At 44.9% G+C, this 14,517-nt stretch overlaps 1 protein-coding gene across 1 annotated transcript; it reads left to right on the top strand.

Annotated features, from left to right (window-relative positions):
* The first annotated feature begins 392 nt into the window (after positions 1–392).
* ZXDC (ZXD family zinc finger C) lies at positions 393–13,922 on the top strand. Its single transcript, XM_009813862.2, has 10 exons — positions 393–1,479; positions 2,022–2,174; positions 3,146–3,224; positions 3,340–3,470; positions 4,417–4,587; positions 5,167–5,852; positions 6,589–6,673; positions 8,472–8,644; positions 9,906–10,007; positions 11,726–13,922. Exons 1-10 carry the CDS (start codon positions 393–395, stop codon positions 11,810–11,812), a joined length of 2,754 nt encoding a protein of 917 aa, XP_009812164.2. The 3' UTR covers positions 11,813–13,922.
* The last annotated feature ends 595 nt before the right edge of the window (positions 13,923–14,517 follow it).

Genomic DNA, 14,517 nt, shown 5'->3' with positions numbered 1-14,517 from the left:
GAGCTTCTTCCTTGCTATTAACAGGAATAGAGAGATACCGGAATAATCCCCCAATACTGAATTCCAACTGTGCCACTTCGGCTGTCGAGTGGAATTAAAGGTAGAAGCTGCTGTGCAGCGGCTCGCTACGGTAGGACAGCCACCAGGGCAGCCTTCCCCGAGGAGAGGGGAGCCCGGCAGGGGCGAGCGGCCCGAGGCGGCCCCTGCCCGCCCGCGGGAGCCCCGCCGCTGTCCTGTCCCCGCTCCGCCCCGTCCGCGACTCCGCGCTCCGGGTTTCCCCGGCGCCTCCCGCGCCTCCCGCTCCGTGGCGCCACGCTCCGCGTTTCCCCGCTGGCCCGCGCCGGCCCCGCCCCGCGGCTCCGGTTTCAGCCGCTGCTACAGGGACCCCCAAGATGGAAACGCAGGGGCTGCCCGCCGCGGAGGCGGCCCGGGCCCGGCCCGGCGCCCAACATGGCGGCCCTGCCGCGCCGCCCGCCGCCCCGCACCGCCCGCCGCCGCCGCCCGACTGGGAGCCGGCGGCCGCCGCCGTCTCCTCCTCCTCCGCCGCCAGCACCGCCGCGTCGGGCCTCTACGTGAGCTTCCCGGTGCTGCTGGTGGAGGAGAAGCCGGAGTCCGGCGCCAGCCCGGCGCCCAGCCCCAGCGCGCTGCCGGCGGGGCCCGCGCCCGACAACGACGGGCTCCTGCTCGTCTTCAACGTGGTGCGCGGCGCGGCCGAGGCCGGCGGCGAAGCGGGGCGCGCCCAGCCCGGCCCGCCGCCCGCCGAGCCGCCGGAGGAGGCCCCCGGTTCGGCGCCGCCGCCGCCGCCTCCTCCCCCGCCGCCGCCGCTGCCCCCCACCAGCGGCGATGGCGGCGGCGGGGCGGAGGACGGCTCCTTCTCGGGGACCATCACCATCAACAACCAGAGCCTGGTGGTGCGCATCGAGAACGGCGTCCTGACGCTGGGGCCCGGCGCCGAGCAGGCCGCGGGCGCCGCGCCGCCGCCGCCCGCCCCGCCGCCGCCACCCGCTGCCGCCAGCCCCGCGGAGCCGCCGGGCGGGCCGCGGCCGCGCTCGCCGCCGGCCTTCCCCTGCCCGGAGCCGCGCTGCGGCGAGGCCTTCCCCCGCAAGCAGCAGCTGCGGCTGCACCGCCTCTCGGCGCACGGCGGCGGCGGCGGCGGGGAGGACGGCCGGGGGGCGGCGGCGGCGCGGCCCTTCGGCTGCCCGGTGCCGGGCTGCGCCTGGTCCTTCGCCACGGCCTACAAGCTGCGGCGGCACCTGCACTCGCACGACAAGCTGCGGCCCTTCGCCTGCGCGGCGCCGGGCTGCGCCAAGCGCTTCACCACCGTCTACAACCTGCGGGCCCACAGCCGCGCCCACGAGCAGGAGGCGGCGCACAAGTGCGAGGCGTGCGGGCAGCGCTTCCCCAGCGCCGCCCGCCTCGCCGCCCACCGCCGCCGCAGCCACCTGGAGCCCGAGCGGCCCTACCGCTGCGACTTCCCCGGTAAGCCGCCGCCGGGCCTCTGGGGCTTGGGTCCCTTCCCTTCCAAAAACAGGTCGCCCGGGTGAGGATGGGATCTCTTCCCGGAGCCTGTGCAGCGGCTCGGCTCGCTTTTCCTCCCCGCTGCCCCTCCTTCCCCTTCGGATCGCTCCCGAAGTCTTGAGGAAGGCCCCCGCTCCAGCCACCTCAGTTATCAAGAGGGGAACTTTGGGAGCTGGAGGATGCTGCGCCTTCGCTGGTCAGCTTATCTGTGGCTTTGTGCTGGTGTGGTGAAACGCCTTAAGTCACAGCACAAGTCTTCAGTGGTATGCCTTAAACCGGACTGTACGTGTTTTGATTGCCCGCTTTATCTAAATAATTGTAATCCCCGGAAGTAATGTAGTTTAGGATTACACCGTGTGGTTTTTCAGTGTGCCAGGGTGTGATATCCTGGAAAAAAGAGGATCGTGAAGGTCCCCCACTAAAAGTTGGGAGGGAGAAGAGAATGCGGTTTTCCTGATTCAGTTTTGTATCAAGCGGTTGCGCTGTTTCCCTTCTCTCCCCAGGCTGTGAAAGAACATTTATCACAGTGAGTGCATTGTTCTCCCATAATCGAGCCCACTTCAGAGAGCAAGAGCAGTTCTCCTGTTCGTTCCCTGGCTGTAACAAGCAGTATGACAAAGCCTGCCGACTGAAAATCCACATGAGGAGTCACACAGGTATTCTTGAGGGCAGCTTGTACCTGGGGAAGTACACAGAAGATAGTATGTGGAGAGTGGACTTTGGTTTGCTAGAAAAACTGAAAGTCATGAAGGGAGAAAGGGTGACATGAGTTATTTGGAGTCAGTGAAAACGTTTGAGTCTTGGCCTTCTGGGGGCTAGTAGTCCGCTGAATGAACTTGCCAAATGCGAAGTAGCTATGGATGTGCAAAGCTGTGGCTTTTGGCACGTGAACTCTGTTCAGAAAAATTATCCCAGCTCTATTCCCAAGTTCATAGATGTTCAAAACATTGTGTAAATTCCTAATCTTGGTCAAAACAGATGGCTGAAAAACTCTCAGAACATGTGAAATCTATGTACCAAGGTTTGGGAGAGCAAGAAGATAAATTTCAACTCAAGCAAGCACTCCTGACTTGCAAGGACCACTGCTAAGTTGAAATCCATCCTTTTAATGTTCTAAAGACAATTATGTGCACTCTCTACTGTTCTCTGTTTTCCTGGTTTCATGGCTTTACAGTGTGGGTTTTGGGTTTTGGTGTTTTTTTTAAAGTGTCACTTTTCTTAAGTGAAAGTTCATAGACGTGATGGAAACTAATTTCACATACCTCACTGTGTTGTAATCAATATATAATCACAGGTCATGAAAACAGAAAAAAACATTTCAGCTGTGTTTCTGTTTTGAATAATGCTGTTGCTGGTTATTGACGCACCTTCAAGATAGCTCAGATTAGTATGAGATGTGTTGATGTGTGCTCCCTGATGCATAGGGAAAGATGCGATGGCCTTGAGTTAAAGAAGACTCAGATTCTACGATGGGGAAGGGGCATCACAGTACTCTGCGGTGAATTGCAGGAGAGGGTGGTTGAGTCTTCATGTTTTAAATTAATTCAATTCAAGCAGCTCTTGAGATTTTCTAGTAGCAGTGTGTATTTCTGTATTAGATTATTAACGTAACCTTTCCTTGCTTAAGGTGAAAGGCCTTTCATCTGCGACTTTGAAGGTTGTGGCTGGTCTTTCACTAGTATGTCCAAGCTGCTGAGACATAAAAGGTAGCCTTTTCTGATTATACTGTCCTAAGTCACTTGCTGTTTGTTTGTTTTTTTTTTCCAGTACTTAAGCAGCAGTAGATTTAATCATGCCAATGGCAATTTCCTTCCCTTGTAGGAAACACGAAGATGACAGGAGATTTATGTGCCCAGTAGAAGGCTGTGGGAAGTCCTTCACAAGAGCAGAACACTTGAAAGGCCACAGTATTACTCACCTTGGTACAAAACCATTTGAGTGTCCAGTAGAAGGTATTGTTCAACTCTTGTATGTATTAACTGGTAATCAGTGTGTATATTGCCTAAAGATTGTGTGCCTTTTCCCCAAATGCAAGCGTATTACAGGATCAGAGCAATTTAGAGTAAGTCTTCTAACAGAGTTTGAAAAGGTAAAACTCAACAAAATACGTGTAACTGAATGAGTGATCATTCTCAAATTTATGGATTGTGGAGAAAACAGTGGCTCATGCTCTAGCTTGATTTTGTTCTTTATGATGAACAGAACTGCTTTATTCTGGAAAATCCTGCTTCTGATACTCAGTTTCTGCAGCTTAGCTTTTTCACTTGATTGGTGAGAAGTGGTGAAAAGTGGTCCAGTCTAACACCTTCAAAGCCATGTTCTGCTGTTGTGACATGTCATCTTGAGTGTTCAGTGGTTGCACTGTGGTAGTCTCTGCTGCTGGGATGGTGGATGGCCATGTGAATGGTATCTGTTTTTGTTGTACGGGAGCCTTGCTGATGCTCCGTGTGTTTCTTAGCACTACCTTCATCACTTCAGTAGCACTCCAGGAGCAAAAGATTTTGGGTCTGATCTGGAATATTCTGCTTCATAAAGTAAAGTAGCTCTACTTGGTGATTGTTTCTCCCTTTAATCGTTTTACCAGCAGTTGTCATGAAGAGTTTACATTTAAGATGACATAGCGGGGAAAGGTTGTGCATTACACTGAATGACTTAAGAGTTTCTTGTTGTCAGAAACAGGTTGTTGAACTATCTTACCCACTGAGATGTCCTTGATGTAAAATGAGGATATTATGTATATTTGGCTCTCTTCTGATTTCTCTGAATGTATGCACAGGGGCTGCAGAATAGCAAATAAGTGTTCTGCAGAGCTACTCTGATTTGTTTTGTTAAGATACTGAATATGAACATCAAATTGAAATTAGATGAAACTTTAAAACCTTATATATCTTCTTGCAGGCTGTTGTGCAAAATTTTCAGCACGAAGTAGTCTGTATATTCACTCCAAAAAACATCTTCAGGATGTAGATTCATTAAAGACTCGTTGCCCTGTATCGAGCTGTAATAAATTGTTCACTTCCAAACACAGTATGAAGACACACATGGTCAAACAGCATAACTTCAGCCCAGGTAAAGTATTTGTTTCAAACTGTAGGAGGGTGCAATGGAAAAACTATGTGTTTTATTAAGGAAAATGTGTATTTACTGATGTTGAAATCCAAGCCCCATTGATAATGAATGGCAGAATCTTCACCGAGACTGGAGTTGGTTTCTCCTCCCTAAAATTTTCAGTGGGACTTGTAACTGAGTGTCAGAAGGTGAGACTGGAGCTTGACCTGTGTGAAACTGTGAGAAATGGCAGCTTTTTTGTATGAAGTAGAGCTTGTCCTCCGTGCCATCTGTAAAATATGAGCAAGGACTAAAAGCATTTCTTTTTGCACTTATTTTTCCACTCCTCTACGACCTAACTTAGTCTGGACTGCCTTAGTGTTATCTTTTGGCAAGTGCTTTTGTAACTGAAATTTCTCAGTAAAGGAGTGAACTTAATTCAGTAAGCTGCTTTTCCTTAAATCTGCTTTCGGGGAAGTTGGAAAGCATTGTAGTAGGATGAGAATCTAGAGTTTTAAGCTTCCTCTTTTGATCATTCATATTTTTCCTCCCCTGTGTCTGATGGGAGGTCTGTCTTTTAACCAAACCATTCTCTTCCAGATCTCCTAACGCAGCTTGAAGCAACCAGCTCCCTCACACCCAGCAGTGAACTCACTAGTTCGGGACAGAGCGATCTCAGCAACATAGACCTTGTATCCCTGTTCTCCAACGTGTCTAGTAGCAATTCTGGAATTGCAACAGACATGGCTCTAGTGAACTCTGGAATTGTCACGATTGATGTTGCTTCAGTGGGCTCAACGCTCGGAGGAAACCTGCCTGTCAGTAACAATTCTTTAAGCCAGGCAGTTGATCCCTTGATACTGGTGGCTAGCAGCGATATGCCGCAGAGCCTGGACAGTTCTCTCTTGCTGGGAACCAGTGCAACAGTTCTACAGCAAAGCACTTTAAATTTGGATGATGTACAGACTGTCAATGCAGAAGCCTTGGGTTCGCTAGCATCTCTGTCAGTGAGGAATTCCAGTCAAGATGTGCATGGTTTGACGTCCAGCAATAATTTAACAATCGACACAGCCACTTTGACTCCTTCTAGTAGCCTCAGTGGTACCAGTGTGCCTGAGTTACTAACACCAACTAAAGCTGAACGGAATTTGCTTCCCAGCACGGATGTTGTTGGTCAACAAGAGGGCAGCAAAGTAGTGACGCAGTTTGTCTTCTCCAACCCTCCAGGGAGCTACAGTGCACAGAAAGAAATGGATCTTGGCACAGTGACTGGCAGCTCATTTTTGGTATGCAGTAACTGTATTCATTTTACCCCTAGATGACTGAGCCGCCCTGACTTTGGGGATATCCATTGCTACTTATACCTTATAGGGAGACCTTTTTCTCAGAGTTTGCAGATCATGCATTTTGGCTTTTTTTGATGAAGGATGTAAAACGTTACGTTGAATAGCGTGTTGTCAGAAGTAGATTCAGTGTGGTGATAAGTTCTCTTAAGCAATACTGGAATTCTGGTGGTGAGAGTAAAGGGAGAACCTTTCAAAATAAGGGATTAAAAAAAAAGCGGTCATCTGTCTGAGGATGAAATGGAATTTACAGGAATACCCAAGACTACATGGTATGTCTTCTGCATTTTGTTCCAGGGAAAGATTTGGGCTGGGAGAGTAACTGAAACATTTTCATCTCAGTCCTCATTCCTGTTTTAAGTACTCTTCCCTTTCTGCTTTACTATGTTACTGCAGACTTAACTGTTTATTTACATTACAAAGTAAATGTTTACCCTCCTAAAATCTGAACACTTATAAACGTGGAGCCAACTTCCTTTTGTGTTGAACTCCAGATATTAAGTACACACAGGGAATTTATTGAAACTCTAATCAGAAGAGCATGGAAGACTAGAATTCAGTGTTTGCAGTGTAAAAGATAACTGCAACAGAGAACTCATTAGTCTGTGTTCATTGTCTTGGTTTGTTCTTGCCTTCAAAAAACTTGACATCTCTTGGCTTTTTTTTTTTTTTTTACTAGGAGAGCAGTGGGTCTGCAAGAACAGACTACAGAGCCATTCAGCTGGCCAAGAAAAGAAAGCAAAAAGGGAATGGGAGCAGCACAGGTGAGAAGCTATTAATTTTGTTAAATATGCTAAATACAATTATTTAGTGGTTTTGGCAGTGAAATGGCAGCAGGTATCTGAGTACATTCTTAAACATCCCATCCGGTTTATTGCTAGTTAAAATAATTATGCATGTGGTGTACCATCTGTTACTTAGGATAATCACATTCTGTGGAATATCAAATTCACAGTAAGTTTACAAAGAAATCTGCACCATATCTTTCATGATTGTTAACAAGACACTATCCCTCCATCTCTTCATCTGCTTTTTGTTTCCTTATTAAAAAAAAATAATTAAGGGTCACTTTGCTTTCTGTTGTTTGCGCTTTTGGTCTTACCTAGTGGGTTCTCTTTTACTTAGTACAGACAATGAAAACATCAGCTGGATTTTGTTTTGCTTCTGCGTTTCACTTAGTAACAGTGTGTATGCAGTGTTAAGGAATTTATTTCCTAGTTATCTAGAAATAATGAAACCTCTCTCTTAGACTGTAGCCTTGTAGAGAGTTCTTGTGCAGGGTGGGGTTTGGGTCATGATTTCAGATGGGTCCTCTTAAACTGTAGTTTGACTCAAAGCTCTCTGATGTGAATTATACACTGTTACTTTGTCAGAGTGGAACATCATATATATATATATATATATACACACACACACACACACATACATATCTATATATATTTAAATAGCATAGTTCTTCCTTGCTGTCTCTTAATACCTTCCACCTCTGAAAATCAAGGTGATAATTTTTAAGGTGAGTTAAGAGACTAGTTCTGAATTGAGCATTGTCATGTTTCCGTATTTGCAAAAGGCATACCTGCATAAGTTCTGTCTGGTGCAGTGAATCATCACACAGAAGGATAACTGCTTTATGAAGCTAGTTCTAAGTGTGCTTGTGTTACCAAACATATGCATGTATCATCAAACATGTCTTTTGGACATTAGTTCAAAAAGATAATTGCACTTAATCTGTATGTCTCCTAAAATGGCCTCAGAAAATTCCTATTTCTGTTCCTACTCAAGACTCCCAATAGTCCACTTTTCACCAGCTGTTGCCTTAATGCTGCTATGTGCTTCTCAAAGTGGTCTAAAGAGTCTTGTATTTCTAATTGGTTTAACTAGGTTGAATAAACACTGTAGAGGGAAGTTCAGTGATTAAAAAGAAGTTATCCAAGCCTTTTTTTTAACTCTAGATTTAAAAAACAAAACAAAATAAAACCCCTGAAACAGCTGACAGGATTGTATCCTTACATTTATTTTGATTAGGTTTTTGGTTTTCAGCTTGTGACACAAGCAGCTGGTTTGTCTTGTTTTAAATTGAAAAATGCTTAAGGTTGTGTTAGTTGTACTTCTGTAGCCTGTTCTACCTAACAGTCCTTGAAATCTTTCTGGAAATAGATGAGCTTCACTATGCTCTTGTTACAGTGTGAAAAAATTATGTACATGACTTCTCAGGAAATGAGTTGCAAAATTAAAAATAGAAATGCAATTCTACTTCCTAATTCCATTCTATAACTCCACAAATACGCTGATACTTCTGTGCTACCACAGGGGTGAGCCCTGAGCTTACCAGTTTGTGATGTGGTGTTAATGGCATTCATGTAAAAAGATGCTCAGTCAGCAGCTGGAGTTCATCAGCTGATGGCTGTCTGGCCTTCTAGCAGTTATCAGATGGTGCTTAATTATATTGCACTGTTCCAGGCATTTGCTGTGTAGTGTAATTGCATAGAAGTGAAAAATACTAGCAGGAAACTTTGGCAAATTGCTTCTGACCGTCTAAATATTAAAATTGCTCTCTTTTAGGGGCATCTGGCTCTGGTCAGAGGAAAAGCAAGGGTGGTAAAGTAAGCCCTACCAACTTGCCATCATCCGGTCCTGGCAGTCGACTGGGTGGCAACATAGTTCTGCCAAACGGAGGGCTGACAATAAGGGACCCTGCCACTGGAGCCCAGTATGTGCAAATTCAGCTTCTTCAGGTAAGAGCTGAGGAGGAGAAACATGCTCATCTTCTCTGTTACCCAAACCGACACATTTATAGAAGAATCTGACTATCTGTGAACTCAGGTACTACTGCCCCTAGATGGGATCTTGAGATCTGCAGTATGTACCATGCCCATTAGGGCATTTGCCCACAAGAAGCACTTTCCTGGGAAGTTTATATGAAACTGGATTTAGAGAGTTCTAGAAATGCCTGAAAACAGAGGTGGTTCAATCATACAACTGCTGGGGGCCCAAACAGATGCATTGTGGAAATGGGTAAGATATTTTTATTTGGTTTAGTACTAATCTTCAGTCCAGCCTGGAACATATGGGCACTGTAACTGTAGGGAACATAGTGTTCAGCTGCTTAGGCTGGATACACTTGATGTGAGAAATGCTGTGGTGGAACTAAGAACTTTAGCAAACTTTTGTTTTGCATGTGAGAGTTGTGATCCTTCAAGGGCTTAGGATTTTCCCAGTTTGGACAGGCAGTTATGAGAGCAGCGAAACAGGTGCTACATTCCTGTCCCAAAATATGGGCTAATTGTTCTTCCAAAAGGAAAGGATTACTAGCATGCATTACCTTAGGGGATGCATGGGAGTACTTTTTTCTCCAGTCTTTGTTGACACCCCCCCAAATTCTTACATTACTCCACCTCTTTCTCATTTACAAGGTAAATGAAACTGACATGGAAAGATTCCTGCAAAATGAAGCTTCAGCCTAAACTGTTATTTTTCTAAGCTGTTGAAATAAAGCTTAAGATTTTATTTTCTGAAAATACCTCGTAAACCATGGGGGCTGATTAGAGAAGCATGGCAGGTAATATGTTTTTGGCCAGGTATAGTATAGTACCCAGAGAGAGAGTAAGTTCTTTCCACTTTGTTCCTGACAACATATGGTATGGAGGAAGCTATGGACAGAGTTCTTCCTCTATTTTTCTGATGGGTGTAAATGTTTAACTTTTATGTTAAGTATCAGCTTCACACAACGTGATGAAACTTTTCGCGTATTTCTGAGTGTTGTTTGTTGGAAGATGAATCGTTCCTTCTGTTTCGGATAATAGGTTGTACACTGAACTAGGTTCAGATTTAAGTGGTAGTTAGCTTTCCACATATCTTTGTGAATCTAGACCTAGACCTAGTACAGTGCAGTAGCTTTATCAGATTTTTATAAGATTGTGAGGCTGAGTGAAATTTGTCATATTGTGCTGAGATGCTTGGGTGTCTTGTAATCGCATCATGTTTCTGCATTCACAGGATGATTCCCCAGGAGAGGGAGATTTGCCCTTTCAGCTGAGTTCTCAGTCTTCCTCATCACATTCTCAGCTTACAGTGGATTTACCTGTTCACATACTTCAGGTACAGCATGTCAGAGTCATTCGGTTTTATTGCCTAGCTTCGCAGAATCACTAAGGTTGGAAAAGACCTGTAAGATCATCAAGTCCAACCATCAACCCAACACCCCCACGCCCGCTAAACCATGTCCCGAAGTGCCACGTCTACACGTTCCTTGAACACCTCCAGTGATGGTGACTCCACCACCTCCCTGGGCAGCCTCCTCCAATGTTTGACCACTCTCTCAGTAAAGAAATTTTTCCCGATATCCAGTCTAAACCTCCCCTCGCGCAACTTGTGGCCGTTTTCTCTTGTCCTGTTGCTAGTCACTTGGGAGAAGAGACCAACACCCACCTCACCGCAACCCCCTTTCAGGTAGTTGTAGAGAGCGATGAGGTCTCCCCTCCTCCTCCTCTTCTCCAGACTGAACAACCTCAGTTCCTTCAGCTGCTCCTCATAAGACTTGTGCTCCAGACCCTTCACCAGCTTCGTTGCCCTTCTCTGGACACGCCCCAGCACCTCAATATCCTTGTAGTGAGAGGCCCAAAATTGAACACAGCATTCGAGGTGTGGCCTCACCAGTGCCGAGTACAGGGGCACGATCACCTCCCTACTCCTGCTGGCCACACTGTTTCTGATACAGGCCAGGATATGCCATTGGCCTTTTTGGCCATGTGGGCACACTGCTGGCTCATATTCAGCCGGCTGTCAGTCAACACCCCCAGGTCCTTTGGAGAGTTTACTGTGAACACTCTGGTGTTCTGCCTAATGAAAATACCTTGTTTTCCACTGGGAGTTCAGTTTCACTTGCAAGAAGCAGTAAGTGGAGAGCTGCACTGCAGGATTTATCTTGTGTATGTTACCAACCTGTGATACGTCACAGGTGGGGTTTTTTCCTTCCTCTGTTGCCAAGTAATGAATAACTAAATGTTACTCATTTATTACTGAAGTGCCCCATCCTTGTTTTCCTGATCCCAATCTGCAGATACTAAGTGGATCAAGAAGGAAGATCAGAATTGGTGTGTAGCAGGCTACAGGAAGGGTGAGAAGGGGGAAATAAAACCTTGAGCCTAGATTTCAGGGCAGTGTCTATATGGGAATGGCAGTTGGATTAAAAAGCCTGCTCGCTTCTACAGTCTTCCATTTCACCACTTGCCCTTGTTAACTACTGAGTGTCAGTGTTGTTTGAATGCAGAAAGCTTCATATAGCTTCTTGCATAAACGTTCTGTTATCTGCTGTTCTGGTAAACTGCATATTAGTGAGTAGGAGCAGCTCAGAACCGAGCAGCAATGAATGAATAGCATGTACATAAACCACATTTGCTACTTGACCATGCAGGACTTCGGTTTTGATAAACTCTGCAATGCAGTTATTTTTACCAAGTGTGCTTCTCCTGGGTAGAAAACAAAGCTTTGGTGTTTGAGACAAGCACCTTAACTGTGATAAACCTAGAAATACAAGAAAAGTACTGGGATCATTGGCCACAGTAGAGAGAGGAAAAGCAAACAGTGATTTTTAAATTTATCTCCATTTGTAATGCTCATCTGAAGCATTCCAAACGAAATCTGGAGCGGCACTGTTTGAGTAGGTCCCCAAAGTAGGAAAGCTTTGGGTTTCCTCTAAACCATTCAAAGCATTTCTCTGGTCTTGGATAAATGTCAAGGTAATCTTACTGATCAGCGTTAAAAGCATCTAGAGGTGAAAGCACTGAACTCTTCATGCTGTCTGTTTGCTTTAACAGGAACCACACAATTCCACTGAAGAAGATGCAGGTTCTGATAACTCTCAGTTCACTGGAAGCACAATAAACTTACAGGATCTGGAATGACCATTATTAAGAAGAGTTACTTGAAAACAAATTGGGCAATCATGTCTTGACAGAGTGAGTTAACTGCATGGGTCTCTTTCCAAGGAAAATATGAAAACTAGGAGTACTGGATTACGGTTGCACTCTTCGCAATTTGCTAAGGACAGTTGCAGCTGAAAGATTTTCTTAAAAAATGTAAATCCCACTTGACGTGCCTGGGTAAGATACCCTGTCTGCCTGGTGGTTGGAGAGACTGAGGCAGACTGCTGTACAGTGTTGTTTCAGGGAGAAGTACTGTATTAAACTTCAAACTGAGGTAATATTTACTGTTTTCACAGGAAAGCAAGTATTCTACAGCTAACAAGTACAAATTTATAATCCTGCCTATGACAGTTAAAACTTTCCTTCCGTTGGTCTCCTGCTGGAGCCAGTGGCATCGAGGAATTAAGAGCTAAAATTTGCAAGTGTTTTCCACGCACAAAAAAATAATTGTTTTGGCCCCTGTGTTTTGGCGGAAAACTGGAATAAAGTGTCACATGTAACAAAATTAATGTCCTATGCCATGAAAATGAGATGATCTAAAATCTTTGTTTTAGAAAGCTAGATTCTAAATGTTAACTTAGCTGTGAATCAGTTTGTAGCTCATGTTGAGTTTCTCCCTTTCCTTGCTCCTGCATCCCAAGTACTTTGCTGAATTCTTCCAGCAAAACTTGAAAAAAAAAAAAAACCTGCAATAGAACTGTACTCACTGTAAGTGATTAGCTAAGAGTCCAACAGTATCTGAGAGAGGTTTGTTCTATCTTTGTGTTCCCTTTTTTGGGAGGAATGTTGACCGTCATATAAATTTAAGCACCTTGATTTTTATCTCATCTATAAACTGCTGCCAAGTTACCTGTAAACTGGCCACTCTCTTTTTATTTTGGGTTGTTTGTTTTTTTTTTTAATTGAACACTGTTAACACTTGTTCTTTATCGATATCCCAGAGTGTCACATGCACGTGGAGCTTCCGGCTGGTTTACAGAATATGCAGTTGTCAGAGTATTTTATGAATTGTTTCCTAGGAAGATTTGCCCCACTGAAAAACTGCAGTTTCTCTTGGGGGGCAGGGGGAGAGGTTGTATGTACTGTACTTATCTGGATTGCAGACACCTAAATAAGTATAGGGTTGTATAGGAAAAAAAAAAACAACAAACCCTTTGGTTACATTTTAAGGTAGTAATTTAAATGTTTCTTATGGTGATGTACTGAATGCCTATAAAATTATGTATAGGAGTTTGATAAAAGGGTGTATGTACTGTTTTTTATTCTCAATGAGGTATGTGTGTATGCACGTATGTGTATTTTTTTTACAAAATAAGATATGTCATGCAGGAGAACGTTGTGATCTTTCTGATCTTGCACATATTTATTTATTTTACAGTTATACTGATGTTGAATTCACACGAGGTCATTCAGAAATGCTTTTACTTCCTGTGCCTTTTGAACTATGTATGTGTCCAGATAAATCCATTTTTTAGGTTGAAGACTTGGGGAGAAAAAAAAGTCTACAAGTTACATTCAAGTTCAGATCCTGATTTGTAGGCAGTATTACATCCTTTGGTTGAACCAGTTTTATTTTTCTATCTTTAGCTTAATTGAACATTGAGGACTCTCTGTTCCTCTCATCTTGAGTTTACAGCTTATGTCCAGGGATTTTTTAACCCTCTTGGGTTGGGTTTCCAAACCAAACTAATTGGTAGATGAGATCTTCTACCTGGTGGCTGTGACTGCAGCATGGAGTCCACTCCTGAGAGGTAGAATGGTTGAGGAGGAATCATGCTGAAAGGACTACTGGGTCTTGCTCTAGTGGTCACCATGCTCACCCTGGAAGCTGAGACACCTCGAGCTCCCAATGCCTGCATTATTATGTTCTCAAGGACCATACCAGTTCTTAATCTATTAAAATGGCCAAGGAACACTCCATCTTTTTATGGGACTTGTAACCAAATCTTTCTACTTCTGAAAATGTACCTCACTCTGCTTTGTAAGTGAATGTAAAGTGCTAACCTCTTGGGGCTGAAAATTGGATCACTTGGCTTGAACTCCATTGCTGGCAATGGATACCTGAAGAACTGCTGGTGCAAAAGGGTTAATAAAGCTTTTTTTTTTTATGGTCAGTTTGTCACTGGGTATTGTTGTTTGTACAGATGCATCTGACATAAATCTAATTGTTAGCAGCTTGATTTCTGCAGAGCTTGTGTTTTTCCTTCACTTGTCTCTTCTCCACAGTACTGAGGCGGAGTCTATGATGAAACCCATCCTTTGGATTAAAGCATAGCCTTCTTTTTTTTATAGTCCTTCGACAGATATGTGATTATAATAAATGTCTGGCAGGTGCCTGGCTTAGTCGTGCCATAACAAAGATTGTTACTCAGGACTGCGATAAATCTCACTAGTCAGCTTCATAGGGATAGTGCTATTCGTGTCAAAAGCTGAATGAGAAAAGCATTGTTGCTAGCAGGAGCCTGAGAAGCAAAATGAGAGAAAATTTTAATTTATTTTCTTAGGCAGAAGATCAATGCGGGGCGGGGGGAATGGTTGCCTGACACAGCAACTTTCCCTGGAATCTTGGGGTAGGAGAAGGTAGGGAATTTCATGGGACCGTGAAGTTCATCAATTGAGCAAATGGCTTAGACTTATAACAGGCTGTAGATCTACGAAAAACCTTCGAGAGCAGTATCAGCCCT

The sequence above is a fragment of the Gavia stellata genome, chromosome 12 (genome assembly GCF_030936135.1).
Source record: "Gavia stellata isolate bGavSte3 chromosome 12, bGavSte3.hap2, whole genome shotgun sequence".
Classification (NCBI taxonomy): domain Eukaryota; kingdom Metazoa; phylum Chordata; class Aves; order Gaviiformes; family Gaviidae; genus Gavia; species Gavia stellata.
This window is presented reverse-complemented; position numbering and strand designations above follow the sequence as displayed.

Bases quoted from the DNA above. Each gene is read 5' to 3' on its own strand.
- ZXDC (XM_009813862.2), top strand. From the start codon at position 393: ATGGAAACGCAGGGGCTGCCCGCCGCGGAGGCGGCCCGGGCCCGGCCC. The intron at 5,853-6,588 runs GTATGCAGTAAC...TTTTTTTACTAG, and splicing joins TGACTGGCAGCTCATTTTTG to GAGAGCAGTGGGTCTGCAAG. The intron at 8,645-9,905 runs GTAAGAGCTGAG...CTGCATTCACAG, and splicing joins TGCAAATTCAGCTTCTTCAG to GATGATTCCCCAGGAGAGGG.